At 38.8% G+C, this 19699-nt stretch overlaps 1 protein-coding gene across 4 annotated transcripts in view; it reads left to right on the forward strand.

Annotated features, from left to right (window-relative positions):
• The window catches only part of ARFGEF3 (ARFGEF family member 3), a 234028-nt gene that overhangs the window by 132841 nt on the left and 81488 nt on the right, over positions 1–19699 (forward strand). For 3 of the 4 annotated variants that reach the window (XM_043964806.1, XM_043964804.1, XM_043964805.1), the window contains exons 9-12: positions 4786–4890; positions 7279–7606; positions 13584–13696; positions 15083–15993. In XM_043964806.1, the coding sequence (XP_043820741.1) occupies positions 4786–4890; positions 7279–7606; positions 13584–13696; positions 15083–15993 (1457 nt within the window). The remainder of the gene's footprint in view (positions 1–4785; positions 4891–7278; positions 7607–13583; positions 13697–15082; positions 15994–19699) is intronic. The other variant, XM_043964807.1, reaches the window with a different exon arrangement.

Below are 19699 nucleotides of genomic sequence, written 5' to 3' on the forward strand. Positions count from 1 at the left end.
TATTCCCAGCATCCTAGAATAATGCTTGACACACAGTAAATACTTATTAAATGCTTTTTGGTTGGTTAACTGTTGGGAATCAGTCTATACAAAAGTGTGGAGAAGAGAGATGAGGCCAAGAGGGTTAGAAAGATTTTTTTTTAAATTCCTGGGATCTAAATTATTCTCTGGAACTCTTCATACGATTGGCTACATTAACTCCAACAGCTGCAGCTTCAATCTCAAAGACATCTAGCAACCATGAAATTCTCTAACAAAAGACAAACTGACTCATGACTCTTCTAAGTAGGCAGCTTTCTCCCCAGGGCTTTTCCTATGACATAACTGGTTGCTAGGATTCTTTTTTATTAATTCTGGGCTGATCCTGAGAGCTGGTAAATGGGAAAAATATTTGTGTGTATGTTGTATATGTGTACGTGCACAATGTAAAATGGGGTGACTGGTGTAGGTGGAAAGTGTTGATTTTAAATAGCTCCTTTAATGACATGACACATTCAGGGCATTGAGCTCCCCATTTTCTAGGTTGCTGCAGCCCCCTGAAAAGCTGCCACAACGAGTCTCCAAGGAGACTATAATACCCTGGTTACCTTGGTAATACTTTCTGCCTGCCGGTGTTTCAAGGGATTTAAAAACTAGACTTTCAGTAGTGTCTTACTTTTGCTGATATGGACAGAAAGAAACCCCATTTGAAAGTCAAATAACATTTCAAGAGCCTCTAGATTCAGGAGCCGTTATGGAGTTTTCCAAGAGGGGGCGATTCCTTGAGGAATGGGTTTCTCTTTACTCTTGTCATTTCTAGGACAATCAGTTTAGAAAGAAAGGGCCTCACTCCTCCAAGCATTATTACAGCACTTTACAATTTTTCTTTTTTTTTCTAAGTTTCAGGTTTTGAATAGTATGTGTATAATATATATATATATATAGTTTTTAAAACTTTAATAGTATTTTTTCCAGTTACTTATATAGTTTTCAACATTCATTTTTATGAGATTTTGAGCTCTAAATTTTTCTCCTTTCCCTCTCCCTCCCCAAAACAGCAAGCAATCTGATTGTGTGTGTGTGTGTGTGTGTGTGTGTGTGTGTATATACACACACACACACACAATCACATTAAACATTTCCACATTAGTCATGTTGTAAAAGAAGAATCAGAACAAAAGGGGAAAACCTCAAGAAAGAAAACAAAAAGTAAAAACAGTGTGGTTCAATCTGCATTCAGATTCCATAGTTCTTTTTCTGGATGTGGAGAGCATTTTCCATCATGAGTCCTTTGGAATTGTCTTGAATCATTGTATTGCTGAGAAGAGCTAAATCTATCACAGCTGATCATCACACAACATTGCTGTTACTGTGTACAATGTTCTCTTGGTCTTTCCAGGTTTTTCTGAAATCTTCCTTCTCATCATTTCTTATAACACAGTAGTATTCTATTACATTCATATACCACAACTTGTTCAGCACTCCACAATTGATGGACATCCCCTCAGTTTCCAATTCTTTGCCACCACAAAGAGAGGTGCTAAAAATATTTTTGTACATGTGGGTCCTTTCCCCTTTTTATGATATCTTTGATATATGGACCTAGTACTGGTATTACTGGGGCAAAGGGTATACACAGCCCCATAATCCCTTGGGCATAGTTCCAAATTGCTCTCCAGAATGGTTGGATTAGTTCACAACTCCATCAACAATGCATTAGTGTTCCAATTTTTCCACAGCTTCTCCAACATTTATTATTTTCCTTTTTTATCATATTGGCCACTCTGACAAGGGTGAGGTGATACCTCAGAGTTGTTTAAATGTACATTTCTCTGATCAATAGTGATCTAGAGCATTTCTTCATGTGATTATAGATAGCTTTGATTTCTTTATTTAAAAACTGCCTGTTCATATCCTTTCACTATTCCTCAGTTGGGGAATGACTTGTATTCTTATAAATTTGATTCAGTTCTCTCTATATCTATATATAAGCTGTTATCTCTCTATATCTATATATAAGCTGTTATCAGAAACACTGGCTGTAAAAATTGTTTCCCAGCTTTCTCATTTCCTTCTAATCTTGGCTGCATTGCTTCTGTTTATACAAAACTTTTTAATTTAATGTAATCAAAATGGACCATTTTGCATTTCATAATTTGAATAGTGTATATCAATCAGACTCCTTAATGATGGCAGCTCAATAGTGAGCTTCCAGAATACATAATATCATGATAGCGATCAAAGTATTCTGTCAGAAGTTCCTTTAATGTTGACTTGATATTTAAATAATTGTGTTGATTATTTGATTATCCTGTTTTGTTTATCTCCCAGAGTCCATGATAATCTTACATTGAAATATATGTCCCAATCCTGTAATTCACAGTCATCACATGAGTTTTTATCCTCACTATCTCTCCTAAACTATTTTTTTTGAGTGGGGCAATGAAGGTTAAGTGACTTGCCCAGAGTCACACAGCTAGTAAGTGTCAAGTGTCTGAGGCTGGATTTGAACTCAGATCCTCCTGAATCCAAGGCCAGTGCTTTATCCAGTGTGCCACCTAGCTGCCCCCCAAACTATCTTATAGCCTATAACTGGTCTCCCTGCATCAATTCTCTCTCTCTCTAGTCCATCTTCCATACAAATGCCAAAGTGTTTTTTTTCCTAAAGCATCAATCCAATCATGTCATTCTCTATACACACACACCCACACACACCCGTCCCCAACTGAGCAAACTCTAGGGGCTCCCTATTACCTTCAGGATAAATATAAAGACCTCTGTTTGGCATTTAAATCTCTTTACAGCTTGGCCCCTTCCTACCTTTCTAGTCTTTTCATACATTTTTTCATACTTTTCATACTCCTCCAAGAACTCTACAATCCAGCCACACTGACCTACTTGTTCCTTGCACGTGACACACTCTACACTGTTTGTCCTTCCCCCACCCTGCACCATGCCTGGAATGCTCTGCCTCCTCAGATGTGCCTCATACAATTTCTGGATTCTTTCAAGGCTCACCTTAAACATCACCTTCTACATCAGCTTTCCTGTCCACCCTTCTCCCCACTCCTGACACTGCTAATGCCTTGTTTCTCGGGTCACCTTCCATCTGCTCTGGATATATCCCCTATGTTCCTTTTTGCTTCCGTATTGTGTCTCCTTCAGTATATAGGGTCCTTGGGGACAGGGACTGTCTTTGCTTTTCTTTGTATATTCAGCATTTAGCATAGTACTTGGCACATAGTAAGTACATAACATCTACTTTTTGATTGAGTAAAATATGTGAACTCATTTACATTCAAGTACTTTATACAACCTGCCTTTCTAGCCTTAGCTCACATTATTCCTTTTTACATTCTGTGCTTCAGCCACCCCAAATTACTCACATGAACTTGTTTACCACCACCTCCATGTTTTTGCCATTCCAGTCCTCTTTTTTTTTTACAATGTACTTCTGATTATGTCCACCTATCCATCTCCATTCCACTTTGAAGACCTAGCTTAGCTGTCACCTCCTGCATAGTCTTTCCTGATCCCTCCAGATGAAAGTAAAAGTTTCTTTCTCTGAAATCTCATAGCCTTTTGTTCTTGCCTGTCTTATGAATTTATATTTTATTATGTATTATTATTGGTGTCTTATCTCCCTTCTTTAATTTGCATTCTCAGCTCTATCAAAGAAAGAGCTATCTTATTTCTCTTTTACTCTCTTCCCACTTGTAACACAGTTTCTTAAACATGACATAAATGTTTATGAAAGGAATGAATGAGTCTTCCTCCTAACACTACATACATAAATGTTCCTTTAGGCTAGTTGTTAGACATTGATATAGAATTTTGACTGCTAGGGTCTTTTTTTTACTTACTTTTCTTAATTACTAAGGCCATCAAGGTATCCTTTTGCTAACTGTTAGTAATTGGAGGTTAGCTGGGGCCAAGAAGAAACAATTGAAAATAATCTTGAAAGGTCAATTGCAACTCTTCCTTGACTTCACACATTGTGTGTTAAATTTATCCTGATCAATCTGAGGAAGAGATAACAAGTGGATAGCCCAAGTGGGCTGTGATCTGTACCCATGAAATATTAAAATAACCATACAGTTCATTAGATAGATCTTCTTCTTTTTTTTTTTTTTTTAGTGAGGCAGTTGGGGTAAGTGACTTGCCCAGGGTCACACAGCCAGTAAGTTTTAAGTGTCTGAGGCCAGACCTGAACTCAGGTACTCCTGACTCCAGGGCTGGTGCTCCATCCACTGTGCCACCTAGCTGCCCCGGATAGATCTTCTGTTGAGTATTTATGGGAAGTCGTGGATAAGAACTTGTCCAGACATGGACAAAAAATGTGTTCAAACATGGACAAGAATTAATAACGAGCTATTTTTGGGTTGTAATCATCATTGCCATCTGTGGAGGTAGTCCCCATCATCTCCAAGGATAATAGATCTATTAAAGTTAATCAAAGTAATCCTTTTCTTTACCCTTCTGTTTACACACTCTCCCAAAACATGTAACCTGTTTCTGTTTTCGCTAGTAGAAGTATAGTCATCTATAATTCTCTTTTGGGGATTTTAATGGTCATACTATTGATGATGGTTGTTTTCCTTTGGATTAGTTACTGAATGACCTACAAAATAAGCTAACATAAAGGGAGTTGTGCCATTAGAGATCTCTCATTCTTTCCAGGAAAACGGGAAATAGAAACCAAATGCAAGGCTGTAAACTTTTAGTGGAAGACATGGACTGTCTTTGCCAACTTTTATTCTCAGAGGAATCAGGCTATTGACAATTTTTTCCCTATTCTTTCTCCAGTGAAAATCAACAGCTACAACTTCTTTACCTGGAGTGTATTCTGTCCATGCTTAACAGTTGCTCTACAACGATGCATAACCACAAAGGTTTCACCGACCTCATTTGGTGAGCATTTGGTCTTCATACTGTCCACAAATAAAAGGACACTGATAAAACTGGGGGGGGGGAGAGGGGAGGGAAGGAGAGAAGAAGAAAGAGAGGAGGCAGAGAAAGTGAGAGAGGAGGTAAAGAGAGAGTAAAGAGACAGGTAAAGGGAGAGAGAGAGAGGGAGGAGAAAGAGAGGGAGAGAGGGAGGGAGAGAGAAAGAGAGAGGGAAGGAGTGAAAGAGAAAAGGTAAGAGAGGAGAGCGAGAGTGAGAGCAGAGAAAGAAAACTCTAGTTGGACAGATATTTTTCTAAGTATACAATATAATTTTTTTCTTCTTCAAGGAAACCAGGGTAGAGGCTCATTTCTTGCCAAAATCTAAAGCTTCCTAGCCAGTAACATCAGCTCCAAAGTCACTTGCTAGTGCTCTGCTCTTTCCTGATGGTGTGGTCACTATTTGTTTCCAAATATATCTAAGAAAGGGAGCAGAGTGTCATGGGTTTAATCATAGCCTGCTTAAAGGTAGAAGGGACCTTACAAGTCATTTAGTCCAGACCCCTCATTTTACAGATAAGGTAATGGAGACCCATACTTGCTTCAGGTCACACAGAGAGATACTGTGCAGAGTTGAGATTTGAAGTCAGTGATTCCAAGTTCTGCATCCAAGTTCAGTATCTTTCCACAGCACCACACTTGTCAAGTCATTTAAATCCCTTTGAGCCTTAGGCAACTCTCTAAAGCTCCTAAGATAAATTATGGATGGGTTTCAATCTACTAAGTAGAGGGAGTTCCCATACCTACAAAACCACAGAACCATGACATTCTGACATAAATATAAGTGCTCTATCTGTTGTCTGTGTCTCTCCCCCTCCTCTTTTCTCCCTCTCCCTCTTCTTCTTTCTCTCTTTTCTCTTTCACTTTTTCTTTTACTCCCTCCTTTTCTTCCTCCCTCTCTTTTTCTATCTCCTTCCCTCTCTCTCTCTCATTTTCTCTTTCTCCCTCATATATTTATAAAAATGTATATATATATATATATATATACACATACATACATATAGAGTTAGATGCTACTTATACATCATACATGTATATAAATGACAAACTAGATTTTTCTAAGCTATGAGTATGCAGCTAGGATAGTTTTGCATCTAGACACCATTGACTCATGTCTATAGTGCAGAGAAATTGGAGTTGCTGGATCCTGCCTTCCTGTTTCATCCTGAATGAGAATCATTTAGTCATAATCATAATCACAGAATATTAGAGTTGGCAGGGACCTCAGGGGGCCATCCAGTTGCTACAGGAAACTGTTCATCTATAGAAGAGAAAGGATAATGGTATTTGTCACTGAAGAATCTGAAATTCATTTCTTGAGTGAAAGGAACAAATTGTATTATGATTAAAATGAAATGAATGTCTATAACTACAACATTAAGATTTCCTGTGACGACTGTTCTAGAAAAGATGATGCTTTATTACTTCTGTTGATATTTTATTTGCTAACACCCAGCTTGATAGAGGAGGAAATGTTTCAGTGATGTGAAGAACCCTGGTCACCTAAGGCCATGGGACCTTTCCTTATGTGACATCTGTTATTTGAGCCCTAGGGTCACAGGGTCATAGATTTAAAGCTGGAAGAATTCTCAGAGGCCATTTAGTCTTACTCTCCCCCCCCCCTTTTTGGTGAGGCAATTGGGGTTAAGTGACTTGCCCAGGGTCATACAGCTAGTAAGTGTCAAGTGTCTGAGGCCAGATTTGAACTCAGGTCCTCCTTAAACCAGGGCTGCTGCTCTATCCACTGAGCCACCTAGCTGCCCCTTCCCCTTCCCCTATAAGGATGAAGAGACTGAGGTCCAGACAAGAGAAGCTACTTGCCCAAGGTCAGTCAGTAAACAACAGAATTGGAATTTGAGCCAGTGTCCTGTGATTCCAGAACCAGTGTGCTTTCCACTGCACCACATAGTTCTGCCTTCAGAAATAAATTGGAATAATAGTCTCCAACTGAGTCTCTGAAAGGTTGATATTGTCCCATGATCATATTGGGAATAAGTATTTAGAGTAAGATTTGAATTCAGATCTCTTAACTGTAATCTCCTACAAGAGAAGGAATGTTCCTCACTTGGTGACTCAGCCTATGAGTCACTGACTGAAAAAAACCAAATACATGCCACAATAGTATAGTCAATGGGGTGATCACATACAGAGTTGGGGATATTCCAAGCAGTGGTGATATTTCACAATCACCCCCATGAGTCTCATAGAATATTAATTACTATATTCCTGAGTACTAACCCTGTCTACAACTAAATCCTTTTCTTGCTTCTGCCAATGACATTTAATTTTGAACCTGGAAATGTAACACCATCTAAAATTGCCATCTCTCATGTTTCTTTTTCCCTCCATCCCTAGGAAGCACCTGTGTCCAGCTCTCATAGTGATCCTGGGAAATCCCATTCATGATAAAACCATCACCTCTGCTCACAGCAACAGCATCAGCATTGAGTCTGATTCCTCTTCCTCAGGAGTTTCTGATCATGGCCGAGGATCTGGGTGTTCCTCAACAGCACCAGCTCTCAGTGGGCCTGTAGCCCGCACAATATACTACATTGCAGCTGAGCTCATCCGTTTGGTGGGGTCAGTGGAATCCATGAAGCCAGTGCTGCAGTCCCTTTATCATCGGGTGTTGCTGTATCCCCCACCCCAGCACCGAGTGGAAGCTATTAAGATCATGAAAGAGGTAGGAAAGAACTCAAGTGAGACTTTCCTTATTCGCCTGATTGATCAGACCACCAGGCCTTGTCCATCACAAATACTCAGTAAATGTTTGTGGATCAATCTACTGATGGATTGACCTATGCTGTAAGCTTCATTCCTATGCATAGCACCCAGCAACAGAATTATCCATTCTGCACTCACTTAGCAGATGTTATATAATGCTGAGCTTTGATGACTTATGATTCCATGACCATCAGGCCTCCACTGATAGTATACTTGATTGTTCCCCCTTGATTCACCATTTTATTTGGTTGTCTTAGTTGATATTCACGAATTTAATTCCAAAAACTGACTCCAAGTTCAGAGCCTACTTTTGACACTTGTTCCCTATTGTGACTTTGGACAAATTATTTAACTTCACTGGGCCTCTGTTTCCTTATCTATGAAGTGAGTGGGTTCTTCTCACACTACATTTATCATCTTATCATCCTATAATCCATGGTCCATAATTTATTATAAGCTTGTGAGGCAGCATATCATAGTGCATAGAGAACCTGACTCAATTCAAGTCTCTCCTTCTGACACATATTGATTGTGTGATCCTGGGAAAGTCACTGAACCTCAAAAGTCCCCAGACAGTTCTCTAAAGGTCTGCATTGCAGAACAGTTGCTGATCTTCATTAGTAGAAGCCATTTCTTTTTTTATATATTTTATTTTTTGCCAACTACATGTTAAAATAATTTTAACATTTTTTTTGTTTTGTTTTGAGTTCCAAATTCTGTCTCTCCATCTCTCCCTCCTCTCCCTCATTCCTGAGACACTAAGCAATCCAATATAGGTTATAAATGTGCAACTATATAAAACATTTCAAATGTGCAATCATACAAAACATTTCCATATTAGTCATTTTGTACAAGAAAGCTTGAATTTTAAAATAAGAATGAAAGAAAGCAAAAAACATCATGCTTCAGTCTGTATTCAGACAATATCAGTTCTTTCTCTGGAAGAGGATAGCATGCTTCATCATGAGTCCTTTGAGATTGTTTTGGATAATTCTATTGCTGAGAATAGGTAAGTCATTCACAATTCTTCATCAAGCAGTATTGCTGTTACTGTGTACAATGTTCTTCTGGTTCTCCTCACTTCACGTTGCATCAGTTCATTTAAGTCTTGCAAAGTTTTTCTGAAATCATCCTGCTTGTCATTTTTTATAGCAAAATAATATTCCATCACAATTATATACCATAATTTGTTCAACAATTTCCTAGTTGATAGGCATCCTCTTGCTTTCCAATTCTTAGCCACCACAAAAAATCTTCTATAAAAGCTATTTTTGTACAAATAGGTCCTTTCCCCTTTTTTGATAGTAGAGAGCTTTTCTTTGCTAAGCTCTACACTGATAAAATAGCAAGGTCCACCAAAAAAATTTATAAGACAAATTAAACATTCTTTGCAGCCATTTGGATTTAAATAAATGTCAATGAATAAAACATCATAGCTTTTTAGTTACTTCTTCAAAGTCTCCATTCAAGCAATTTGGAACTATGCCCAAAGGGCTATAGAACTGTGCATGCCCTTTGATCCATCAATAATACCACTTCTAGGTTTATATCTCAAAGACATCCCCCAAAAGAGAAAAAGATATATTACAAAAATATTTATAGCAACTCTTTTTGTGGTGGGTAAGAATTGGCTATCAAAGGAATGCCCATCAATTGGGGAATGGCTTAACAAGCTGTGGTATATGATGGTAATGGAATATTATTGTATTATAAGAAATGACAAGCACGATGATTTCAGAAAGGCCTGGAAAGACATGTATGAAATAATGCATAGTGAAGTGAGCAGAAGCAAGAGAACATTGTGCACAGAGACAGCAATATTGTTTGGTGAAGAACTTTGAATCTCTTAACTATTCTCAACAATACAATGATCCAAGATAATTCCAAAGGACTATTGATGAAACATACTATCCCCCCCCCAAAGAAATAACTGATATTGATGGAACACAGACTAAAGCATGCTATTTTTCACTTTCTTTCATTTTTTCCCTTTTATTAAAGTTTTCTTATACAAAATGACTAACATGGTAACATTTTACATAATCGTACATGTATAACCCATATCTAATTGCTTATTGCTTTGGGGAGGGAGAGAAAGAGGCAAAAATGGAACCCCAAACTATAAATAAAAATGTTTATTACTTTAAAAAAATTCTTTTCATTAAATAAATTTTTAAAAACTAACTAAATAAAATAACCATAATGGAAAACAAAAACAAAGTCTCCATCCCATATTCCTTGCCTCTTCATTGTCTTTCACTTTTCCTCTTATGTGGTCATAGTGAGTACTTATTCTGTTCTTCTGAGTCTACTTTGTTTTTCTTTCCTATGTCATTATTTGAATAATGATTTCAAACTCACTTCCTCCATTCCCCAAAATATAACCTTATCAATTGCTTTTATTTTGATCACAACAATTAATCTACCCTGTCATGTCTCATGTCTCTTCCCTGATGCTGAGGCCCCTTTGAGAGAATAAAGGCCATACTTCATTTGACCTCTTGTGTCAAGGGAGGGAGCCTCATAGATGGGTTGTTGTTGTTTTTTCTAGGAAGTAATGCGAGCCTCTGTCTCTCTTTCAAGTGCCCAAAAGGCAAGAACCCAGATATTTTTGTATTAAGAAAGAATCAGTGCAAAGATGAGCTAGAAGTCCCTCATCATCTCTGCCACCGTAACTAACATCCAGGCACTCTCCTCACCAAACTAACATTCATACCCCTACCAGTCTAAGATGACTAAAACACATTCATTAGTCCTTCCCTTGCTCAAGAATCACACTGCTTCCTCTTTTCCTACCAGATCAACTCTATTTCTCTTCCTGCATCCCAAGCCTTCTACCCTATCTATCTTTCACCATTCTCCAATATGAATCTCTACTTTGGTCTAATTGATCTCTCCTCCATTTTTCCTCCCCCAAGCCTTTCCCTATTGTTGTGCTTCTTCCTGCTTTCCCCTTCAGGCCCCTCCTCCAGCACTGAATGTTCTTCTCACTTCTTTGACTCTTAACTCTCATTCAAGCCCCACATTGAGTTTTATCTCTTTTATAAAGTCCTTTTTGATTATTCCAACTCCCTTTATTCTGTCTTGTTTGATTACTGTTGTACTTATGTCGGTTCCACACCATTTAGCGCTTGGTTATAATTACAGAACCGTTGTATCTCAGAGTTGGAAGAATCCTTGGCGGCCATTTAGCCCAACTTAATAAGAAAACCTACTAAACAATTATAACATCCCCAATATAGGGTAATTGGGCTTTATTTGAAGACCTTTTTTGTATCACGGATCCTTTTGGCAGCATGGTAAAGCCTATGTGCCCCCTTTTCATGTTATTAAATGCATAAAATGAAATACAGAGGATTTCAGAGGAAACTATATTGAAATACAATAATCAAAATATTTTAAAGAAAATTTCACAAACTCCAGGTTGAGAACCCCTGCTCTGGACCATTAAAAAAACCCGATTATTTGTTCAGATAATTTATTATTTATTAATTATTAATAAATATTATCAAATAATAATTACCTAGAAATTATATTCTGCATAGTTTAGGTGTAAGTGTATTTTATGCTGTTTAATTTCTTTTAAAAATACATCCATGATGACTTCCTATTAATTAGGGTATTCCGTTGATTAATCATGTTGGATAATTGAGACCTTATTGCAAAGTAGCCTAAAATTCTTTTTCATAGTCAAATTGAACCCTGAGTGATAACTGTCCCACTGCCTCCTGAGATAGGCTATTTTACTTTTGGAAAGGCCTAAATGCTGGGAAATTTTCTTTACATCAAAACTAAGCTTGGCTCTCTACAGCTTCTGCTCATTATTTTTCATTCCACCCTCTGAGGTTAAGCAAAACGAAATTAATCCCTCTTCCACATGACCATAGCCATCATGATCTTCTAAGTCTTCACTTCTCCATGCTTAACAACCTCAAGTCCTTCAACTGACACTCAAGAGGATGTCTCCCCAAAGTATCAAGTATTTAACATCATAACAATATCTGGCCTTTGAAAGATGAGTAGACTGCATGTGGGAGATCTAGGGCTCTAATATGAGAGAAATAAGAAGGCATTTTGGGGTTGTGAACTGCCCTGCTGGAAAGCATGCTTACAGCATTGCTCTCCTAGATCCACTGAAATAGGGAAGGGGAAGGAGAAGGGAACAGGCATTTATTAAGTGCCTACTATGTACGAGGCATCGAGCTAAGTATGTTACAAATATTATCACATTGGATCCTCACAACAAACTGGTGAGATAGATACTACTATTATCCCCATTTTTTAGATAAGGAAATTGAGGTCCACCGAGACTGGATTTGAACTCCAGCTACAACTGTCTACATTCCTAACCCCAGTTCAATTGCTCTATCCACTGTGGTTCCTAGTTGCCTATAATATGTCAGTGATTTCTGTCCATGTGTGAACTGTCTGCAGACTTGCAGATTGCAACTTCTCTATAATTAAGACTTGCCTGTGGTGACAGATAGTAAATACCAGAAAGCATCTAAGCTAAGTCCAGAATTTTGTGCCACATTATGCCATGCTACTTCTCTAATCCTAGTTTAAATACTTGACTTCTAATATTCTCCCCAACTTCCCTATGGAAGGCATTTATCAGGAGACTACATTTTTTCAAAGATCAGGTGACAGATTGTTCAAGGTCTGACAGAAAGGTAGGGACAGAACCTGGCTTGGAATGCCCAGCCCTGGGATTGTCTCTTTTGGAAATGCCAAACCCATTCTTCCCTTCCCCCAACAAAATCCACCATCGGAATCTGTGGGGTACATTTATGTAAACACCACCATTTCTTTCTTTCTTTTTTTTTTAAGTGAGGCAATTGGGGTTAAGTGACTTGCCCAGGGTCACACAGCTAATAAGTGTCAATCATCTGAGGCCGGATTTGAACTGAGGCACTCCTGACTCCAGGGCCGGTGCTCTATCCACTGCACCACCTAGCTGCCCCAACACCCCCATTTCTTAGAAAAACAAAAAACCCAGTAGCTCTGAAAGGTTGACAACTTAGATATCTCAAGGTTCAGAGCTTAAGTACACAATAAAACCTGTTTTTTGTCCAGGATGTTTGTTTAGCATTTTATTATTTGAACACACAGTGTTCCGTGTTTCTGCGTAGTCTTTCTGGTTTCTTAGGGGTAGGAAGGAAGGTAGTGGGGAATTGAAGGGGTTGGAGACCTCATTCATTGATCTTGGATGTTGCTGTTCCTTGTTTTCCCACGACCTAAAAAGTGCACAATGAACACTTAGTGGAAAATCTAATTTCAACACCTTTTTTCTCTTCCATGGTACTAAATTAGAGGGGAATCTCTTTTTCCTTTATTATAATTTGTATTGCCTGGCAACACCAGCCCTGTCCTCTGAACCATGACTTTACCCTAATCCAAGAAATCAGATGTTTTTATTCTGGTTCAGCCATGCTTTGCCAATCTTAGATACATTGTTGTATACTGTCATGTGTCCTTCCCCTTCCTATTCATCTCACTATGTGCCTGTGTCAATTTAAAAGTAAACAAACACAGTGATCAGATATTCAGCCAAAAGACTTACCCATAGCCATTCTCCTCTTCAGGATCATTTAGCACCAAACGACAATCTGAAAACAAAACAAAACTACTTTAATGCTGTCATAAAATGAAGTACTGGTACCCTAAGAAAAATCACACCCTAGAGATTTTTCTTTCTACTCAAGTCCAGCCTGAAGTGCTAGGTGTCTGGATGCTAGGATGCAGGTCAAGAAAAATGTTAGGGGCTATTTTATTTAGGGTACAAGATGTGCAGTTTATGTAGCTCCTGGGGCTTACTGACATCACAGAAATGTTTCAGGTTTATTTGAGTTCATGTTTGTACAGCTTGTAATATTCTTTTCTTTTTAAAAAACTGCAAACCTAAGACATTCCCCCCCTCCCCATTTTTTTTCAAGATACTTGGTAGTCCCCAGAGGCTCTGTGATTTGGCAGGGCCCAGCGCCATTGAACTCGAATCCAGGAAAAGATCAGTTTCAAAAAGAAAGTCACATCTAGATCTTCTCAAACTGTATGTATGCACTTTCCTCTTCTATTTCTGTACTACTTATTTAAGAATGATTTTCAGAAGAATCCATCCAACCTGTCTGTGTATGTGCATACATGTGTGTGTGTGCATGTATGTATGTGTGTGTATATGTGTGTATCTTGGAGGGGGCAGACAGTGGGACACAGTGGAAAGTGAGCTAGCCTTGGAGCCAGGAAGACCTGGGTTCAAGTCCCACCTGTGACACATATTGGTGCTGTGACCCTGGGCAAATTGCTTAACCTCTCACTGCTCTGGGCAACCCACTAGAACCATAAATTATGGAGAAAGTGATGACCTACATTGGTATAGTTTCTTCACTATGTAGGTTACTCTTCTAGTAAGAGCATAGGTTCGACTTCTATTATTATCCTTATGAAATAAAGAGAGCCTGTGAGGTACAATGGATAGAACATTAGCCTTAGAGTTGGAAAACCTGGGTTTGAGTGTCCCCTGACACATACCAGTTGTGTGACCTTAGTCTAAGTCACTACTCCTCAGTGCCTCCAGGCAACAATCTAAGACTATAAATTACAGAACAGTTGTTGGCTTGCCTGGTAGAAAGAATTTCCTCACTAAAGGCTTCCTTCCTAGGCCAGTGAAATTGAGGTCTATCTCTGACACCCAAAGAAATAATATATATGTATGTATGTGTATATGTCTCTATATATATATATGTCTATATTCTATAATTATATAACATAATATGTCATACATTATATATGGCATTATTGACCATCATGATGCATCATATTATACCATATATAATGATGTAATAGAACATATTTAATAAACACTTTCTATATCATATACTATACATGTTACACTGTTATTATAACATGACAAAATATATGTTATCTACATGTACACAACATGTTATATCATCATATATGATTTATTATCAAGGATGTGTGATATATTATTATAGCAATATATGTTTCATATAGTATAACATTTTCATATGTATAACAATATTTTATATGTATGTGTATATATAGAAACACATATATAAAGTATGTATGTGTATATTATGTATGTATGGGCTAGGTGCTAGATGGCCTATCTGAGAAGCTTGTCACCAGACTGGTGAATTTTTTGGCACTAGCAACTCAAAGAAACCATTTATTTCATCATGGGAGAGTCTGGAATTTGGGGGTGGGGCAAGATAAGGGAAAGTAACCACATTAATGAAATGATGGATCTTGAAAGTAAAGGAGAGCTAATGAATCTGAGCATTGTCCCTTATTATAAATATTACATCACTTACCAGCCTACCAATGCATGTTCCCTTTACAATACTTTTTCTTTCATTGACATGGCATTTTTTTTCTCTTTCTTTCTTAAAAAACAACAACAACAACAATGGTGCAGCATTATGGATGGAATGACAGAAGCTTGTATAAAAGGTGGTATTGAAGCCTGCTTTGCTTCAGTATCCTGTGTCTGCACCCTACTTGGAGCATTAGATGAACTTAGCCAGGGCAAAGGATTGAGTGAGGAACAGGTACAGCTGCTGCTCCGGCGCATCGATGAGTTGAAAGATGGGGCAGAGTCGAGCCGTGAATCCATGGAGATCAATGAAGCAGACTTTCGGTGGCAAAGGCGAGTCCTGTCCTCAGAACACACCCCATGGGAATCAGGAAATGAGAAGAGCCCTGACATTAGCATTAGTGTTACCACGGATACAGGTCAGACCACTTTGGAGGGTGAAATGGGGCAGACCACGCCCGAGGAGACCCCCGAAACCCAAAAGAGCTGTTTAAAGTCGCCAGCCGTACAAGAGAGTAAGGAAATTCTCAGGAAAGAGCGAGAATCAGAAGCGATAGACCAACCAGATGTTGTTCAGAGAAGCCACACTGTTGTTTACCCTGACATAACTAATTTCCTGTCCGTTGATTGCAGGACGAGATCCTACGGATCCAGATATAGTGAGAGTAATTTCAGTGTAGATGACCAAGACCTTTCTAGGACTGAATTTGATTCCTGTGATCAGTACTCCATGGCAGCAGAAAAAGACTCGGGGAGGTCTGATGTCTCAGACATTGGGTCTGATAATTGTTCTCTAGCTGACGAAGAGCAGACCCCGAGGGATTGCCTGGGCCACAGATCTTTAAGGACGGCTGCCCTCTCGTTAAAACTGCTGAAGAGCCAGGAGGCAGATCAGCACAGCGCCAGGTTGTTTGTGCAAACCCTGGAGAACCTTCTCCCTCGGCTCCTTGCTCTCCCCACTGTGGAAGAGGTGGACTCTGCCCTCCAGAACTTCTCCTCAACCTTCTGTTCAGGTTTGCAAATGATTATACTACTGTCTAGTCAAAATTAATGTTCAGGGCAGCTGTTCTCAGGGAGCAATTACAACTGAATATTCAGTCTGAAGTATACAAGCACAATCTGGGATGCTTCCATTTTCTTTTTGAGGAAGGGTTCACAGGATCATAAATTTCAAGGTGGAAAGGTTACCACAGAAGCCATCTAGTCCCACTCTCTCATCATATGTAACAGGAAACTGAAGCTCAGAGAGTTTAAATAATTTGTCCTGGGTCACCCAGCTAGCAAGTGTCATGATCAAGACTCAAGCCCAGATCGACTTTCTCCAAATAAAGCACTCTAACCACTGTGCCACCGAGTTGTTGTAAAGGGTTCCATGAACAGTGATTCAGTAGATTTCTAGAAGTGTAGAGGGTTAGAGCGCCACGTCTACAGTCAGGAAGACCTGAGTTCAAATCCAGTCTCAGACATTTACTAGCTGTGTGATCCTGGGCAAATCACTTAACCTTGCTTACCTCAGTTTCCTCATCTGTAAAATATGCTGGAGAAGGATATGGCAAACCATTCCACTGTCTTTGCCAAGAACACCCCAAACGACATCACAAAGAGTCAGACACAACTGAAATGACTGAGCAACCACAAAGAATTCTAAAGTGGTGGGTACTGGGTAGAAATCTACTCCTAAAACGAAATTCTATAATCAGTGTTCCATAACATATCAGGACTTTTTTATAATGTTGTCCTATGAATCCAATGCATGGGTCAGCTATAAAATTGAAATCCAATTATATTCAATGACTTTCCCATTTCAGTTAAGTTCTCTTCAGTGGACCCCAAGGCAGGCCTATATTATGATGCATTCTGCTCTCCAGTATATTGAGTTTTCATTGCTTTGCAGTAATGTTATAACTACTCAAAAATTTTTCTGTATGCCAGATATTGGCTAGGAGATGCATCTGTTCACTCCCTGAGTCTGAACTTTAAAGGTAGTATCTGAGACCAAATTTGAATTCAGGTCTTTCTGACTCAAGGCCTGGCATTCTATCCACTGCACCACCTAGCTGCCCGTTGCCTCAATTTACTTACCTGAAAAATATCCCTTCCAGCTCTAAATCCAGGATCCTATGGACATACTAAGTTTTAGATGGGTTGTGACCTGTGTTAGTCGAGTGAATCCCTGCATCAAAATCACAGATCTCATATATATTGACTCTTGCTACACTCCCACTAGAGATCATGGGAATCAGGGAGCACTGAATATGATTAGAATCTTGAGCAATTCAGGGAGAACATCAGTAAAACTCTTTAGAGGAAAACCCAAAGCATCATCCATTTCTTAAATAAAATCCTGACATATCCATTCTGGACTAATTTGTGCAATTCTGATCACTGGACCTCAAGGAGGTTTTAATGGACTTGGAGAAGATATAGAGAGGAGCTGCTAGATTGATAGAGGAAGGATGCATATATGCAGACAGATTAAAAATATCAGGATTCTGTTATCTTAGAACAGTAAAAGATGAAAAGCGAGATAAAAATGTAGAAAAACATAAAAGGGATTGATAAAGTTAGAGATGATTTAGAATACTGTTTAGCAACCCTACCTTGGAGTCAGGAAGGCCAATGTTCCAGTCCTACCTCTGACACATGCAGGCTACGTGACCCTGGGCAAGTCATTTACCCTCTAAGTACCCAGGCATCTGACTAGTTCTAGAACAAATGCTGATCTGCATTGGTAGAAGGCATCTCCTCACTGGGAGTTCCCTACACCCATAAACACTACTTATGTTTTTATCAAGTCCCCAAATACTAGGACAAGAAGATATCTTTTTTTTTTTTCTTAGTGAGGCAATTGGGGTTAAGCGACTTGCCCAGGGTCACACAGCTAGTATGTTTTAAGTGTCTGAGGCTGGATTTGAACTCAGGTATTCCTGACTCCAGGGCCAGTGCTCTATCCACTGTGCCACCTAGCTGCCCCAAGAAGATATCTTTTGAAACTTGAGGAAAGCAGTTTTAAGTCAGTTTTAAAATGATCCTCCTGACTGACTCTTTCCTGATAAACACTTAGAACTCATTTCCTCAAGAGTTAATTTAAGGAAAAAATATAAGTAGATCTTAAAAGGATTTGGACAAATGTGTTAAATAAGAAAGATGTAATTGAATGCTAAGGAAAGATGGAACTCTCCTTAACATACCACTAGATATGATCTCGCAGTTACAGCAATTGCTATGTCAAGGAATGACATAGAGGGCCTAAGAGACCCTAGACCTATTATTGCACCTTGTGACTCTTACTGTTTTTCTTCTACCAGCAAACTTCAGCATTTGGTTTGATGGCACTACTGAGTGGTCTCTCATTGGTACTCCTTCTTTCCCCACCACCCCAGATTCACCATTAGGAGAGAAGAAGACCTTCTTTCTATCTTGACATGTTGTTCTCCTAAAAAGATCATTTTCCATTGTCACATTATTTCAGTATTGGCTTTATAATTTTCAACACATGTTTATTAAATACAGGTATGTTCTTACACTTATGGAATCTGTGCAAAGAAAAGTTAGTAAGACCCAAATTTCTTAGCAAACTACTGATCTCCCACACAAATCTATCACAAGCTTGTAGGACCATTTGAGTGTGAATTCATCTTTCACAGTTCTTAGAGTTCATATCATTTTAAATTGGATCATTTCTTCTTTTGGGGTGACCTGTGATGTCATTCTCCAACTGCAGAGGGTGGTTTGGATTTTTCATTTTTATGCAAAGTCTTACTCTCTTAGCCACTTAGTATCTTATCTTTCTTATGTGTACATAGGTCTGACTAATTTTCCCAGTTGGTTTATCACTAAACAAGTTCAAAGATTTCTGATTAAACTTGGTTGCATCCCTAGCTGAATCAAGGAATCTGATTTCCATTAGCAAAGTGATCTTAAATTCCATCTATATGCTTTAGTCTATGTTGTCAGTGTTGTTATTCAGTTGTGTCCAAATTTTTATGACCCCGTGGACCATATTGTTCATAGGGTTTTCTTGGCAAAGAGATCGGTATGGTATGCTATTTCCTTCTCCACTGGTTAAAGCAAACAGAGGTTAAGTGACTTACCCATAGTCACACAGCTACTGTCTGAGGCCAGATTTTAACTCAGGTCTTCCTGACTCCAGGGTCAGCACTCTATCCATTGAACTACTTAGCTTCCTCCTTTTAGTCCACATACCCTCTGCTATATCTGTTTTATGTTTTGGTAGATCCTTTACAACAAAGTGAAAGTAATGGTGCACCTTAGCAGATGTGGAAACTCAGTTGTAAAAGATGAATAAATAAGTGACTTAATGAATGAATTGGTCATTCAGTTATCCAAAAACCAGTTATGCTTCTGCCCACCTCAGCTATCTGGAACACAACCATAAACTTGAAAGGAAGGAGAAAAGGCAGTTAAACTAGCTATCACACAATTCACTAACTTTCATTCTTCTCTTTCAAGCCTTTATCCAGAATCTGCTCTTGTCTTCATACATTACTAATACATTTGGTTATTTGATTTCTCAGCCCACAAAAGATTAGAAGCAGTAAAGTCAAAGGAATGGTCCTGCCAGAGGGAGACACTTGGCCCAAGTAAGAAGGGACATTTGGCATCCTGGCATGAAGCAAGGAGACAAAAGCCCACTGTAAGGATGATAAAAGCACAATAGCCTAGAGCCATTTAATGTTGGGTAGGGAGGGTAGGGAT

Source organism: Dromiciops gliroides, chromosome 4, assembly GCF_019393635.1.
Source record: "Dromiciops gliroides isolate mDroGli1 chromosome 4, mDroGli1.pri, whole genome shotgun sequence".
Taxonomy (NCBI): domain Eukaryota; kingdom Metazoa; phylum Chordata; class Mammalia; order Microbiotheria; family Microbiotheriidae; genus Dromiciops; species Dromiciops gliroides.